This window comes from Macaca thibetana, chromosome 1, assembly GCF_024542745.1.
Source record: "Macaca thibetana thibetana isolate TM-01 chromosome 1, ASM2454274v1, whole genome shotgun sequence".
Taxonomy (NCBI): Eukaryota; Metazoa; Chordata; class Mammalia; order Primates; family Cercopithecidae; genus Macaca; species Macaca thibetana.
Genome location: NC_065578.1, coordinates 165,520,883 through 165,535,944, shown reverse-complemented (window position 1 = coordinate 165,535,944; position 15,062 = coordinate 165,520,883). Strand labels below are relative to the sequence as shown.

The window sequence follows — 15,062 nt, the reverse complement described above, 5'->3', positions numbered from 1 at the left end:
TTCCCTTTGAAAACTGGTACAAGACAAGGATTCCCTCTCTCACTACTCCTATTCAACATAGTATTGGATGTTCTGGCCAGGGCAATCAGGCAAGAGAAAGAAATAAAGGGCACTCAAACAGGAAGAGAGGAAGTCAAACTACTGTGTCTGTTTGCAGACAACATGATTTTATATTAGAAAACCCCATCATCTCAGCCCAAAAACTCATTAAACTGATAAGCAACTTCAGCAAAATCTCAGGATACAAAATCAATGTCCAAAAATCACAAAGCATTCCTTTACACCAAAAATAACCAAGCAGAGAACGAAATAAATCATGAATGAACTCTCATTCACAATTGCTACAAACAGAATAAAACAGTTAGGAATACAGCTAACAAGGGACGTGAAGGACCCCTTCAAGAAGAACTACAAACCACTGCTCAAGGAAATAAGAGAGGACACAAACAAATGGAAAAGCATTCCATCCTCACGAACAGGAAGAATCAATATCATGAAGATGGCCACACTGTCCAAAGTAATTTATAGATTCAATGCTATTCCCATCAAACTACCATTGAATTCGTCACAGAATTAGAAAAAAACTATTTTAAATTTCATATGGAATTAAAGGAGACCCCATAGAGTCAAGTAAAAAGTAAAATCCTAAGTAAAAAGAAAAAAGTTGGACGCATCATGCTACCTGACTTCAGACTATACTAAAAGGCTACAGTAACCAAAACAGCAGGTACTGGTACCAAAACAAACATAAAGACCAATGGAACAGAACAGAGACCTCAGAAGTAACACCACAAATCTACAACCATCCGACCTTTGGCAAACCTGACAAAAACAAGCAATGGGGAAAGGATCTCCTATTAAGTAAATGGTGCTGGGAAAACTGGCTAGCCATATGCAGAAAACTGAAACTGGACCCCTGCCTTACACCTTACACAAAAATTAACTCAAGAGGGATTAAAGATTTAAATGTAAAACCCAAAACCATAAAAACCCTAGAAGAAAACCTAGGCAATACCACTCAGGACACAGACACGGGCAAAGACTTCATGACAAAAACAACTGCGACAAAAGCCAAAATTGATGAATGGGATCTAATTAAACTATCAGCAAAAGAAACTATCATCAGAATGAACAGGCTACCTGTAGAATGGGAGAAAATTTTTGCAATCTACTTATCTGGCAAAGGACTAATATCCAGAACCTACAAAGAACTCAAACAAATGTACAAGAAAAAAAAAATCCCATCAAAAAGTAGGCAAAGGATATCAACAGACACTTATCAAAAGAAAACATTTATACAGCCAACAAACATATGAGAAAAGGCTCAACATCACTGATCATCACAGAAATGCAAATCAAAACCACAATGAGATACCATCTCATGACAGTCAGAATGGTAATTATTAAAAAGTCAGGAAACAATAGATGCTGGTGAGGCTGTGGAGAAACAGGAATGCTTTGTTGGTGAGAATGTAAATTAGTTCAATCACTGTAGAAGACACTGTGTCGATTCCTCAAGGATCCAGAACCAGAAATAACCATTTGACCCAGTAATCCCATTATTAAGTATATACCCAAAGGAATATAAATCATTCTACTATAAAGACACATTCACACATTTGTTTGTTGCAGCACTATAATAGCAAAGACATGGAACCAACCCAAATGCCCATCAATGATAGACTGGATAAAGAAAATGTGGTACCTATACACCATGGAATACCATATTGCCATACAAAGGAATGAGATAATGTCTTTTGCAGGAACATGGAGGAAGCTGGAAGCCATCTTCCTCAGTAAACTAACACAGGAACAAAAAACCAAACACCGTATTTTCTCACTTACAAGTGGGAGTTGAACAATGAGAATACATGGACACAGAAAGGGGGACAACACGCACCAGGGCCCGTTTGGGGGCCAGGGGTGAGGGGAGGGAACTTAAAGGACGGGTGAATAGGTGCAGCAAACCACCCTGACACATGTATGCCTGTGTAACAAACCTGCAGGTTCTGTACTTATATTCCCCCACCTTTTTTTTTTTTTTTTTTAAGAAAGAAAATAAAAGAAGAAAGAAGAAGAACCAGAGCAGCTCACATCTGATTCCCAGTCCAATCTTCCTTCTCCTCACAGACTTCTGGAAGACAAGAACCATGTCATCTTCTTTATAGCTTTACTGTGCCAGACAAGCAACTTTCAAAGTACTCTGTGAGTAATTTTAAATTCTTAAGACAGCTAAAGCTACATGCTAATTGCCTAGGCTACATTCATTTGTTTAATATTTGGCAAAATTTTTCATCTCTAATTTAAGAGTAACAATCAAAAACATAAAATGACTTGAAAATACAGCATTACCTTTATAATTCTTTCAATTTTCCTACATATCTATTTTATCTGTTTATTATACACAGTATAACTAAAGACATCACCAAAAATATTGATGCCTATATTTCATAAAGACCTTTGCTCTTGTTGTGTTAGTATGAAATATTTCCCTATCTCTGGAGAGTATCAATAAAGTAGATTATAAAGCCTCATAAATTAAAGACACTCTGTACTGACTAACTTATAGAGAGAAATGTACATAAATAGAATATTCCCAAAACATCTATAAAATAAGGAAGTTGAACTTCTAATATTTCAAATGAGCTAGACTTTCAAAATAATCCTTAGACGATTCAAATTCATATTATTAAGGTAAATCTTTAGAAAATTCAAGTTTTATAACTGACTTAATAAAAATAGCCATGTCTCCTCTGATTTAATAATGTTAAGGACAGAGCAAGTACACATTTTATTCTACTTGGGTATGTTTTCCCCAAATGTATACAAGTTACTGAACTAATAAGCAACTATGACATGTTAAGGTTATATAAAATGTAAATTTCTATTTAACCAAACTTAATCACTATTCTGGAAAACTTCATGTCAGCAGTGATTATATTATGTAGTACATGTACTTGAATATAATTTCCAAAATCCTTAGGTAACCGAAAAATGGAATTGATGTTAAATTGACTTAATCAATGGATAATTCCTCAGAACACCAAAACATTAATTACTAAGCACAATTTGTCTATATACTTTTTCTTCTTATTTTTGTATGCTATCAAAAGGCAATTATCTTGGAGTTATGTTAACAGATGTGTTCATTTTTCCTATTTTACTAAAATGTAAAAGAGATGTGGGCAGCTCTGGCAGTCTGTTAAAATGCTTGTGTATGATGGAAAGTTCTCAATCATCTACCCCTCAAGTGTTGCTGTTGTTTTCCTGTAAGACGTTACTTAGATTAAAAGTTATAATACTATGAGTGTTTAAGACTACACTAGGGGCAACAGTGTCAAAGAAACAACTGAGTATATACTTTTGTTTTCTAAAGAAAAAGAATGGTTTTGCCCTAAATCAGCAAGTTCACTTCAGCTTTGCTTTTTTTGTTTTGTTTTGTTTTTGTTTTTGTTTTTAAGACAGGTTCTCACTCTTCACCCAAGCTAGAGTGCAGTGGCGGCATCTCAGCTCACTGCAACCTCCGCCTCTCTGATTCAAGTAATTCTCCTGCTTCAGTCTCCCAAGTAGCTGGGATAACAGGCCTGCACCACCAGGCCCAGCTAATTGTTTTGTGTTTTTGGTAGAGACAGGGTTTCACCAGTTGGCCACATTGGTCTCAAACTCCTGACTTCAAGTGATCTGCCTGCCTCGGCCTCTAAAGCGCTGGGATTATAGGTGTGAGACACAGCAGACAAAGCAGTACTTCAGCTTTGCTTTAAGAAAGGAAGAAAGGAGGAAGGAAGGAAGGAAGGAAGGAAGGAAGGAAGGAAGGAAGGAAGGAAGGAAGGAAGGAAGGAAGGAAGGAAGGGAGGGAGGGAGGGAGGGAGGGAGGGAGGGAGGGAGGGAGGGAGGGAGGGAGGGAGGGAAAGAAAGAAGAAAGAGAGAGAGAAAGAAAGAAAGAGAGAGAGAAAGAAAAAGAGAGAGAAAGAAAGAGAGAGAGAGAAAAAGAAAGAAAGAAAAAGAAAGAAAGAAAGAAAGAAAGAGAAAGAAAGAGAAAGAAAGAAAGAAAGAAAGAAAGAAAGAAAGAGAAAAAGAAAAAGAAAAAGAAAGAAAGAAAGAAGGAAAGAAAGAAAGAAAGAAAGAAAGAAAGAAAGAAAGAAAGAAAGAAAGAAAGAAAGAAAGAAAGAAAGAAAGAAAGAAAGAAAGAAAGGGAGAGAGAGAGAGAGAAAGAAGGGAGGGAAGGAGGCAGGGTGGGAAGGAAAGAAGGAAGGAAGGAAAAAACACAACACCTCTATACTCATTTTCCTTATTGGGACTTACTAAGGACCCTGGAGAGCTGTTGTTCATGTATAAATATTGAAATGTATTATATTAGAAATTAAATTTGATACATTTTTAAGAGGTATGGATTCATATACTAACAATCATGAATTTGTTGCATGTTAACACGAATACCATAAATGATGATGTTATTACTTTTCATCATCATCATTTTGACTGCAGATCTCTGAGATGTCTTAAAGTGTTTGCTCTTGAACATGAGCACACAATGGAATAAAATGTGATTTTTGTCTTGTTTGATAATATCTGACTCTGAAAAGAAGCTACAAAAATTGTTAAAATAAACTTCAGTCAATTTTGATGGGTTTGCTTCCCTGGCTTACTGATTATATTTTTTGCCTACAATAAGAAAGTTATTCCTACCTCTATGGCAATTCTCAAATTTGAATATTCACGCTTTTTTTATTTTCTTGGGTTGCAAACATTCTCCATTTTTTCAAATCTCTGATGCCTCCTCTCTTCACTCACATAGAAAATTGTTCAACATTTCTTGAAACGATAAAAATCAAACTCATCCTCTCTTCTTTACTTTTTCTCCATCTCTCCCCAGTCCCTCAAAAATAAACTTTTTGGCCAGACTCATGCCTGTAATCCCAGGACTTTGGGAGACCAAGGTGGAAAAATCACTTGAGCCCAGGAGCTCAAGACCAGCCTGGGCAATAGGGTGAGACCCCATCTCTACAAAAAATAAAAAACACTAGCCAGAAGTGGCGATGCATGTCTGTAGTCCTAGCCACTTTGGTGGCTTGGGTGGGAGGACTGCTTGAGGTTGAGGTGGGAGGATCGCTTCAGTTTGAGCCAGTCATGATGGCACTACAATACTCCAGCCTGGGCAAAAGGGTTGGACACTGTCTCAATCAATCAATCATCAATCAATCAATAAAAAATAAAAATAATTTTTTTCATGCAATCTCTTTTTTCCCTTACGCTTGTACTCTTTTCCATTCCTAATGTAACTGATTCTTTCAGATCCTTCTTACTTTTCACTGTACTGAAATAGCTACCAAACTAATTTCCTCGCCTCTAGTTTCTACCACAACCAATCCATACTGAAATCTCTCCCACTTGAAGGACCAACTCTTCAGCAAGGCAAACTGTACCAAAACCCAGCTCATTTATATAGTTTTATCTCCCAATACTCTCCTGTACAAAACCATCCACTGTATCAAAAAAAAGAAAAAATATATAATCAAAGCTCCTGAAATGCCATGTCATTTGTCCCACTGGTTCCTCAATTGCCAAAAGAAGGAAAACATACTGAGAGAAGCATATAATAAACCAGTGCCTACAGGGACCTACAACTCCATGTTATGATAAATGGATTGATATTCTTTGGACTAAATTACATATTGCTTTTAAATTCTAAAGATACAAAGAGAAAAATTATTAAAATAATCTTTTTTAAGGGAGCTAAAATAAGTAAGGAAAGTTTGAGACAACATTCCAAGCAGAAGAAAAACAATAAAGCTAAAAATTTAACAGTACATGCCTTTGAGTCAGACAAACATGTCTTCAAATCTTAGCTCCGCCTCTTACAAGCTCTGTGACCTCAGGTAAGTTTCTTTCTTAAGACTCAGTTCAGGGATGATACTATCTCCCACTAGTCCTGGGAGGATTTAAAAATAAAATGAAGTATGCACATAAAGCACCTAGTTATAGAGCCCAGTGCATGGTAAGAGTGAAACAAAGAGCTTTTTAAGATTATAATTAGTTAGGTGGCCTCAGATCCAGAGAAAAGGCTAGTTAAGGAGCAGGCAGTTGGCAGAGAAAAGCAGTAATATGGAAAAGGGTTAAGAAATGTACACAGAGTACTTGTGTCTTCTGTAGAATTCAATAAATTCCCTAAAAACTGTATAGCAAAACGATTATTCAAGGCCCTTGACTAGATTCACATGTAAAGCTTGATTTCTTTAGATGTAAAATGAAACAGATACACAAAATGGTATCTAAAGTTCCTTTCAGCTCTAACCTTCAAGAAGGCTATAAGAACTGTTGTAAACTAGAATCCTAAGAGTTATGAATGTTCATCACCATTACATGGTTAAGAGCTTCTGTATTTCACTAAGCATATGAGGGCTTATTGATGTTCCAGTGATCTCACAGTTTCAGAAACAGAACAACAATTAAGCCCCAAATTTAAAAATTCCAAGCTGGACCTGACAAGTATATTATCACTTTCATGTGAACCCAAAGTTGGGAGTCTTCAGAACCCCTAAAAATGCTCAGGGGCAGTTTAAAAAGTAAAAGGTAGAAACTCAAAAAAAAAAAAAAGAACTGAACAGGAATAGGAGTTTTATAATTGGTTGAACAGACAAGACAGAATTGAGAAACATATATACACACATATATGAATAGCAAAATGAGTGAGCAAGGCTCTAATCTAACTACAAGCTACTTGAGAACAAATGCAAACTTCTTATTCCCAAGCCATGTCTTCACTGTAGGAAGTTCCTTTACATACTTAAGATATTTATAAATCTGTCCTTTCTCTAAAAAGTTAAAATCAAATTATAATTCTATACCCTCTTTTTATGTGAAACCATGGTCAAAGGTTGTACTAGATGTAATTAATATTTATCACGCCAATTTATCAGACTTCTTGAGTGTAATTTCCAAGTCTTTCAGATTGACTTTCACATCTAGAAAAGTATTATTTCATGTTTATTCAAAATCACATGTCTGTAGGCTTATTTCTGAATGAACTGCTTTAAACACATACTTTTATCAGCTTTCATGTTTGTAAATTGTGAGAACTGCATCTGTGAACTTAAATTATAGTAAGTTTCTGTATTGTGAATTTAACAGTGACAATATTTGTCTTATCCCCTTTATTTGAAGACATAAGAAAGGAACCTGCTCATCAGGCATCCAGCAAAAAGTACTTATTTCTACCAAAACTTAAATTTTGTATAATAAAAAACCTGGAATAAAGTGTGAAGCTGTAGGACAAAACATAGGGTAAACACTTCAGGATGCTGGGTTGGGCAAAGATTTCATAAAGAAAACCTTAAAAGCACAGGCAACAGAAACAAAAATAGGCAAATGAGATGATATAAAACTAAAAAGCTTCAGCACAGCACAAGAAACAACCAGCAGACTGAAGAGTCAACCAACAGAATGGGAGAATATATATGTAAACTAATCATCTGACAAATTATTAAGTTCCAGAATATACAAGGAACTCAAACAACAGCAAAAACACAGTACAATTTTAAAATAGGCAAATGAGATGTATAGATATCTCTCAAAAGAAGACATAAAAATGGCCAATAGACACATCAAACAATCTCAACATCACTGATCATCAGGGAAATGCAAATCAAAACCACAATGAACTATCGTCTCACCCCAGTTACAATAGTTACTATCAAAGAGACAAAAACTAACAAATGCTGGCAAGGAGGCAGAGAAAGGGGAACTCATACACTGTTGGTGGGAACTTAAATTAGTATAGCCATTATATAAAAAAATAGTATGGAGGTTCCTCAAAACACTGAAAACAGAACTATCACATGATCCAGCAATCCCACTATATACACCAGGTTAGGAGTTCGAGACCAGCCTCACCAACATGGTGAACCTCTGTCTCTACTAAAATTACAAAACATAGCCAGGTGTGGTGGCACGCGCCTGTAATCTCAGCTACTGGCGAGGCTGAGGCAGGAGAATCACTTGAACCTGGGAAGCAGAGGTTGCAGTGAGCTGAGATCGTGCCACTGCACTCCAGCCTGGGTGACAAGAGCAAGACTTTGTCTAAAAAAAAAAAAATTGACATATAATTCTACATATATATGGGTACATTGTGATATTTCAATACATGTATACAATATGTAATGATCAAATCAGAGTAGTCAGCATATCCACCACCTCAAACATTTATCATTTCTTTGCACTGGGAATATTCAAAATGTGCTCTTCTAGGTATTTGAAAATATATGATAAATTCTTGTTAATTATAATCACCCTACAGTGTTATAGAACACTAGAACACCAGTCCTCCTATCTTGCCTGTGCTTTTAAGGTTTTCTTTATGAAATCTTTGCCCAACCCAACATCCTGAAGTGTTTACCCTATGTTCTGTCCTACTAGCTTCACACATTATTCCAGGTTTTTTATTATACAAATTTAAGTTCTGATAGAAATAAGTACTTTTTGCTGGATGCCTGATGAGCAAGTTCCTTTCTTATGTCTTCAAATAAAGGGGATAAGATAATCTTGTCACTGTTAAATTCACAATACAGAAACTTACTATAATTTAAGTCCACAGATGCAGTTCTCACAATTTACAAACATGAAAGTTGATATATACCCACTCCTGACTGGGTACATATCCAAAAGAAAGAAAATCAGTATGCCAAAGAGATACATATTTATTGCAGCACTATGCATAAGAGCCAAGATGTGGAATCAACCTAAGTGTCTGTAAACAAATGAATGGATTAAAAAATATGGTATATATACAAAATGGAATATTATTCAGCTATAAAAAAAGAACAAAATCCTGTCGTTCATGGCAACACAGATGGGCTTGGAGGATATTATGTTAAGTGAAATAAGTCAGGCACAGAAAGACAAATGTCTCATGTTCTCACTCATATTGGAAGCTTAAAAAATTGATCTCACAGAAGTAGAGTAGATGAGTGGTTACTAGAGGCTGAGAAGGGCAGGCAGGGGTTTGGGGCTGATAGCCAGAGGTTAGTTAATGGGTACAAAATGACAGCTAGATAGGAGGACTAGTGTTCTAGTGTTCTATAACACTGTAGGGTGATTATAATGAACAAGAATTTATCATATATTTTCAAATACCTAGAAGAGCACATTTTGAATATTCCCAGTGCAAAGAAATGACAAATGTTTGAGGTGATGGATATGCTGATTACCCTGATTTCATCATTACATATTGTATACATGTATCGAAATACAGTGTACCTATAAATGTGTAGAATAATATGTCAATTTTATTTTTTTTTTAGACAAAGTCTTGCTCTTGTCACCCAGGCTGGAGTGCAGTGGCGCAATCTCAGCTCACTGCAACCTCTGCTTCCCAGGTTCAAGTGATTCTCCTGCCTCAGCCTCGCCAGTAGCTGAGATTACAGGCACACGCCATCACACCCAGCTATGTTTTGTATTTATAGTAGAGACGGAGTTTCACCATGTTGGTGAGGCTGGTCTCAAACTCCTGACCTCGTGATCTGCCCACCTCAGCCTCCCAACGCGCTAGGATTACAGGTGTGAGCCACTGCGCCCGGCCGTGTCAATTTTTAAAAAAGCAAAAAAATAATTGGCAAAAAAATCCTTAAATCTGTATTGTTTACTGTATATTATATATAAAGCAACATCAAAATGATAAATCTATAACAAAGTTTAAATGATTTTTCTATTTACATATATCATATAAAATTACTTCATCATTTTGGTCATACTAAATATTGAGGAACTATAGAAGACTATAATATAAAATGCAAATGGAATAAATTCATCTAGTTGTCTTGCATGATATATTTTTTAAAGAAAGTAAAGCTATAGGTAAGAACTACTTTAAAATGAAAAAATAGTGATAATTCAACTTCTATATGTAAATGACTCAGATATTACTGTCACAAGGAGAGAACAGATCACTTATTTATGGCAGTAACACTTATTTCTAAGTACACAGAAATAATAAGACTATATTTAACAAAGATTTCACATTGTCAACCTTTTATTGTTTTTAATGTTTTCAAAGATATATTCTATAGATAAATTAAACAAGTATAAACTATGTTGAAAGTTTAAACATCTAGTCCCTATGAGTTTCAATATAAGGACTTCTTCATCACCCATCTACTTGGTAACTTTAAAAGATTCTTCCATATATTCTGCACACATGCATTTTTTTCTCACAGTTGATCAAGAGAAAATAATTTTAGCAATCCATGTTTGCTAGTAGTTACACTAGCAACAGCAGCAGTAATAGTAGCAACAATCATAATACTTCAATTTTTTTTTTTAATTACGTAGTACCAACCTGGTCTCCAAAGTCCTCTGGGAATTTCCACAATACCACAGGATCTGTAAATAATTGACATGTATAATTAAACAACAGCAAAATAACACATTTAAAGGAACAGTCTTGGTTAAGCACTCTTAAAATTGTCAAAGCTACTTTAATTACAACATTTAAATTTTTCTTTAAACATTTATAGTTGATGACATTCACTTCTTTTCCTTTCTATAATTAAATATTTTGACTTTTTAAGAAATGTAATGACCTTCAAATAGAAATAAATGATATTAATAATTTGGCCAGGTTATTAAAAATCATTACTGTATTTCTTTTAGTAACTCACTTTTTTTTTACATATCTTAGATTTTAAGATTTTAAACTTTGAATTTTCTATTTTAAGTACACTTTTAAAATACTGGTATTACTTTGAAAAGAAAAATATAAATGTATCAAGTATGTAATAAAATATAGCCCTCAGAGACTAGACCAAAATACACCTTAAATATCCATTTAAAATTCCAATTAAGATTTACAAAAACTGTAATAATATTTGCCTTCTATCAGTTTTTAAATCTCACATTTGCAGTAATAGGTAAGTTGGTAAGTAGATGTAAAGCAGCTCATTTAAAATACAATTGATATTTGCAGGGCATTTCACAGAAATTTACCTAACATGTTTTATCTAGTAATTAATATATATAAACCAATATTGTTTTACAAATATTCACACCTGTTTTTCATTTTCTTTGTTTCTCACAGTATTTCTCTTCTACTTAACACAATAAAATGCTAATATCTTAGTTTAGTAAGCACTAATAAATATTTTAGTCATATACTTATGGTTTAATTCTGTCAAAAATAAACTTCTGAACACTTCAGATGTGTTTTAAAAGGATAGTGAATAATGGATTATTTCTTCTGGACAAAACAAAACTTGAAAGCCCAAGATAAGACTAATACGAGTAACAAGTACCACCCATATGACAGGGTTTGAACTCCACGCCAAGTAAAAAGACTTGTGGCTCAAAGACAACACTTCATGTACCAATCAGTGAAAACTTACAGCTTGCTTCCATTATTTCCAATACTTCATACCATTTTCTAAAAAATATGATCTAAGTATATATACATATATATTTCAAAACTTTTAATTCCAAAACTCAATAAATGTCTAGCAGCATTTTTAGCATGAGCTGGCTCCTCTTGTGTTTATACTTAAGTTCCACAGAAGTTTTTCAGGTATTTTACATTAAAAAGAAAAAAGTAAGTTTTCGACAATTAAACTTTTTATTTATTAAGGACTAAAAAATTTCCATATAAATAATAAAAATCAATAATTTAAAACATCTTATATAAGAATAATACATTACAAATTTATGAAGGTAATATTAAATGATTATATCCTCATATAAAACAAAATGTATACATTTCTAAAATAAATGTGGAATGTATTATATATCACCTAAAAACACTCAAACATAAATGTCTTGTGGATAATTATGTTCCCAGTTAAAAAAATAGACATATATTTACATGGCAGTTTTACCAAAATGGTAGCTGCTAAGATTTGAATCTCATAAAACAAAGGCGTATGACAGAATTTTCATAAAACATTAAATGAAAGTTTTTATCTTCATAAAGTAATATAATTACTAATGGCTACATAAACAAATCTTCATGCAGAAATATAGAACAGTTCTTTCTCGTGAATAATGAAATTACAGAGCTTCAATGTGAATATTTAAAATATCCCTTTTAAGTAACTTCAACTTTGTAATTACTATTTGAGAAGATGTTTGTGACAACTTTCTTACAACTGTCTTAAATAAGGATATTTATGTTATCGAATAGCTTACAGTTTGCACTTGTGTTTGTAGCATTTACCTAAATATGTTTTGCTGCCTGACTTTTCCTCACTACCATTTTTTTTTCTGTACACTCTGTTTTTTCGGAGGGAGAACAAATAAGTACATGAAAAATGCATCTATTGGTTTAATCACAAAGTAGAAAATATCCTAGCTATTTTCATTAAATTAAATTTACCCTCCAGCACTCAAAAAGTTATTATAATCATGTGCATCCATATTTTGAAATGGATTAACTTAGTTACTGCCTATGTGATTAGATTTAGACCACATCTGACACATCTTTGTAGCAACTTTTCAGAAGTACTGCAAAGGAAGAAACAAAAGGGCTCTGAAAAAAATAATCCGATTCAACAACTTTACGCACAAAGACTGAATTTTCTGTTCCCTGAGGATTACTTTCCAGATACTCAATCTGATCTGGCAATGTTAGGTCAATTTTATGCTGATTTTATGGGTGAAAGGATGAGAACTGCTGGTGGGAATCATTGTTGCCAGTTATGACTGATATACACTGTGTTTCTCTTTTTTCCAATGTCTACCAGTAAATCAAAGGAAACTCCATATCTTAATTAAGAAAAAAAAACTTTACTGCCAACATTCTAGAAACCAAATAAAAAGGAAGAATACTTGATTTTGACATAAACATATTAAACTCTTAGTTTAATAACAGATATTACAGCATAGTAAGAAAAAATACAAATTTTTATTAAATCAGTAACTTTAGAAGATGAATATTTAAAGTATGATTTGCACATCATCAACATAAGGATTCCAAATTCACTATTAAGCCTTTTTTAAAATGTAAAGTAGGATAAAGTCAGTAATATTTTCTTTCCCAATCGAATATTTCACATTTCCTAGTCCTTAACTGAAAACAAAATTAAAATAACTTAGAATACCAGTGAGATTCTACTATACTACAAAAAAAGTATGCAGTAAAAGATTTCCAATTTGCACAAAAGGATAATATTTACTTAATTCTGTGGAATTCAAAGACGATTAAATATACAGTATCTTCAAATTTATGCATTTGTAAAATTGCAGTTCACAGACTACATACTTTTGGAAAAGTATAACATATAATATTAGTATTTTTCTCGATTATGGGTTTCAGTACCTGATATACCCACACTATAGAAGAATATGTATGAAGAAACTAAGGTCAAAACAATGAGGATTGTTATTTACTCATGTAGCTAGGTAATGTCTGAAGTTACAGCTTTCTTTATTGAGATGTGAGAAGCACATGTTTTAAATAATTTCCAATATTTCACACATTTTTGTGGCCAATTTAAGTTCAATTTATTGCATTCAAAAATCTATGCAGTGCTAAAGGAAGAGAAAAAGTCCCTGCCTTACAATGCCCTACAACATTCACAGAGAGAAACGTCAAAGGGCAATTTCGTTTTTTGTACAAAATATTCTTTTAAGTGAGGGATCCTGTAGGAACATTTGAACTCAACTTGAAAATTCACTGGCTTAAAAATGTAAAAAAAACAAAAAGTGTTCCTAATGAAGCAATGATGTTTTCTGAATATAAATGAGCAAAAATCATTAAAGAAAATGTGTGATTTTTTGGTAATGTATGATTTTTATTCTTTCATCTGTGGACATATAATGGTCAACTAAACAAAACAGGGTCTACCACTTACAGAAAAGATGAGCATCTAAATATATAATGTAACAAAACAATGCATTTTTATGATACTAGAAAAAGGGGTACTACAGGAGCACATAATTAGGAAATCTAATTTAGAGAGTCACTAAAGGACTTCAAAAGGAAAGGACAAAAACTGACAAAAGTTAGACAAGCAAGTAATCTGGGCCATAAAGTGGGCAGGGGAGAACATTCTAGAGTAAAGAACCAGTATGCATAACATCTTGAAGGTTAAAAGAAAGCAGAATACCTTTTAGAAACAGAAAAAAACATCTAACATATCTAGAATGTAGACTAAGAGGGAGAGAACGTTTAGAGATAAAGCTGGATTAGCAAGGGAAGCCACTGAAGCAGACAGTAGTATAAATCAAGTGAGAAAAAACAACCAGAAAGGGAGAATGCAGCTAGAGTGTGTGCTGTTATGAAAGTCAAGAGAAGAGGGCATATCTAAAAGAAATCCTCCAACAAGTGCTGCAACACATTGAGAGATGATGACTGAAGGATGGCAACTACATTAAAAGACATAACACTACAGTAAGATGAGCATCAGAGAAAGGGTAGGAAAGAGGTGGCCGATTTAAGATTATGGAATGAGTGAGTATGAGGAAAGAGAGGCAGTATGTACAGAGGCAATTTGCTTAAGAAGGAATACAAAAAGTAGAGGAAAGTAAAGGTAGACAGAAAGATTAAGCTGGAAACATTTGCTTTTTTCTTTTGACTGGTACAGACTTGTACACGTTTAAAAGGCTATGGGAATTAATGAGCTAGCAGAGAGCCAGCAAAGAAGGAATACAAGATCCCTGAGAAGACAGGAAGAGTTGGAATTCAGATCAATACAGTGAGAGGAGCCTCAGACAGAAGCTGAAGTATGTTTTCGATTGTTATAGGAAAAAGAGAAGTGGAAAGACATAAACCCAAGTAAATTTGTAGTGCAAAAATATGAGTTTTGTGAAAAAACTGCTAATATTTTTCTATGTAGTAGGTAGTTCTCTAAGCAAAGCTTTCTGCTAAAACACAAAAAAAAAGTTGTTGGAGCTTTAAGGAGGAGGTATGAAATAACCGTTTCAGGCAATGTTGAGTTCTCAATATAGATAGATATCCAACATGGCATTTAATGGCAGCAAAGTGGGATTTCTCAAAATTGGTGGATTCTGTCGGGGTGAGGTTTCTGTCAGTCAGGTGGATGGGAAGACAATCTAAAACAGTGGCTGCAGATCTGAATTACGTA

General features: G+C 33.9%; 1 protein-coding gene across 9 annotated transcripts in view; it reads right to left on the bottom strand.

The window, feature by feature from the left end:
* Positions 1-15,062, bottom strand: part of DENND1B (DENN domain containing 1B) — a 277,216-nt gene that overhangs the window by 204,725 nt on the left and 57,429 nt on the right. For all 9 annotated transcript variants that reach the window (XR_007720441.1, XM_050765246.1, XM_050765279.1 and 6 more), the window contains exon 3: positions 10,331-10,374. Coding sequence is in view for 8 of the 9 variants with exons in the window: in XM_050765246.1 (XP_050621203.1) it covers positions 10,331-10,374 (44 nt within the window). In the remaining variant the exon portion in view is untranslated. The remainder of the gene's footprint in view (positions 1-10,330; positions 10,375-15,062) is intronic.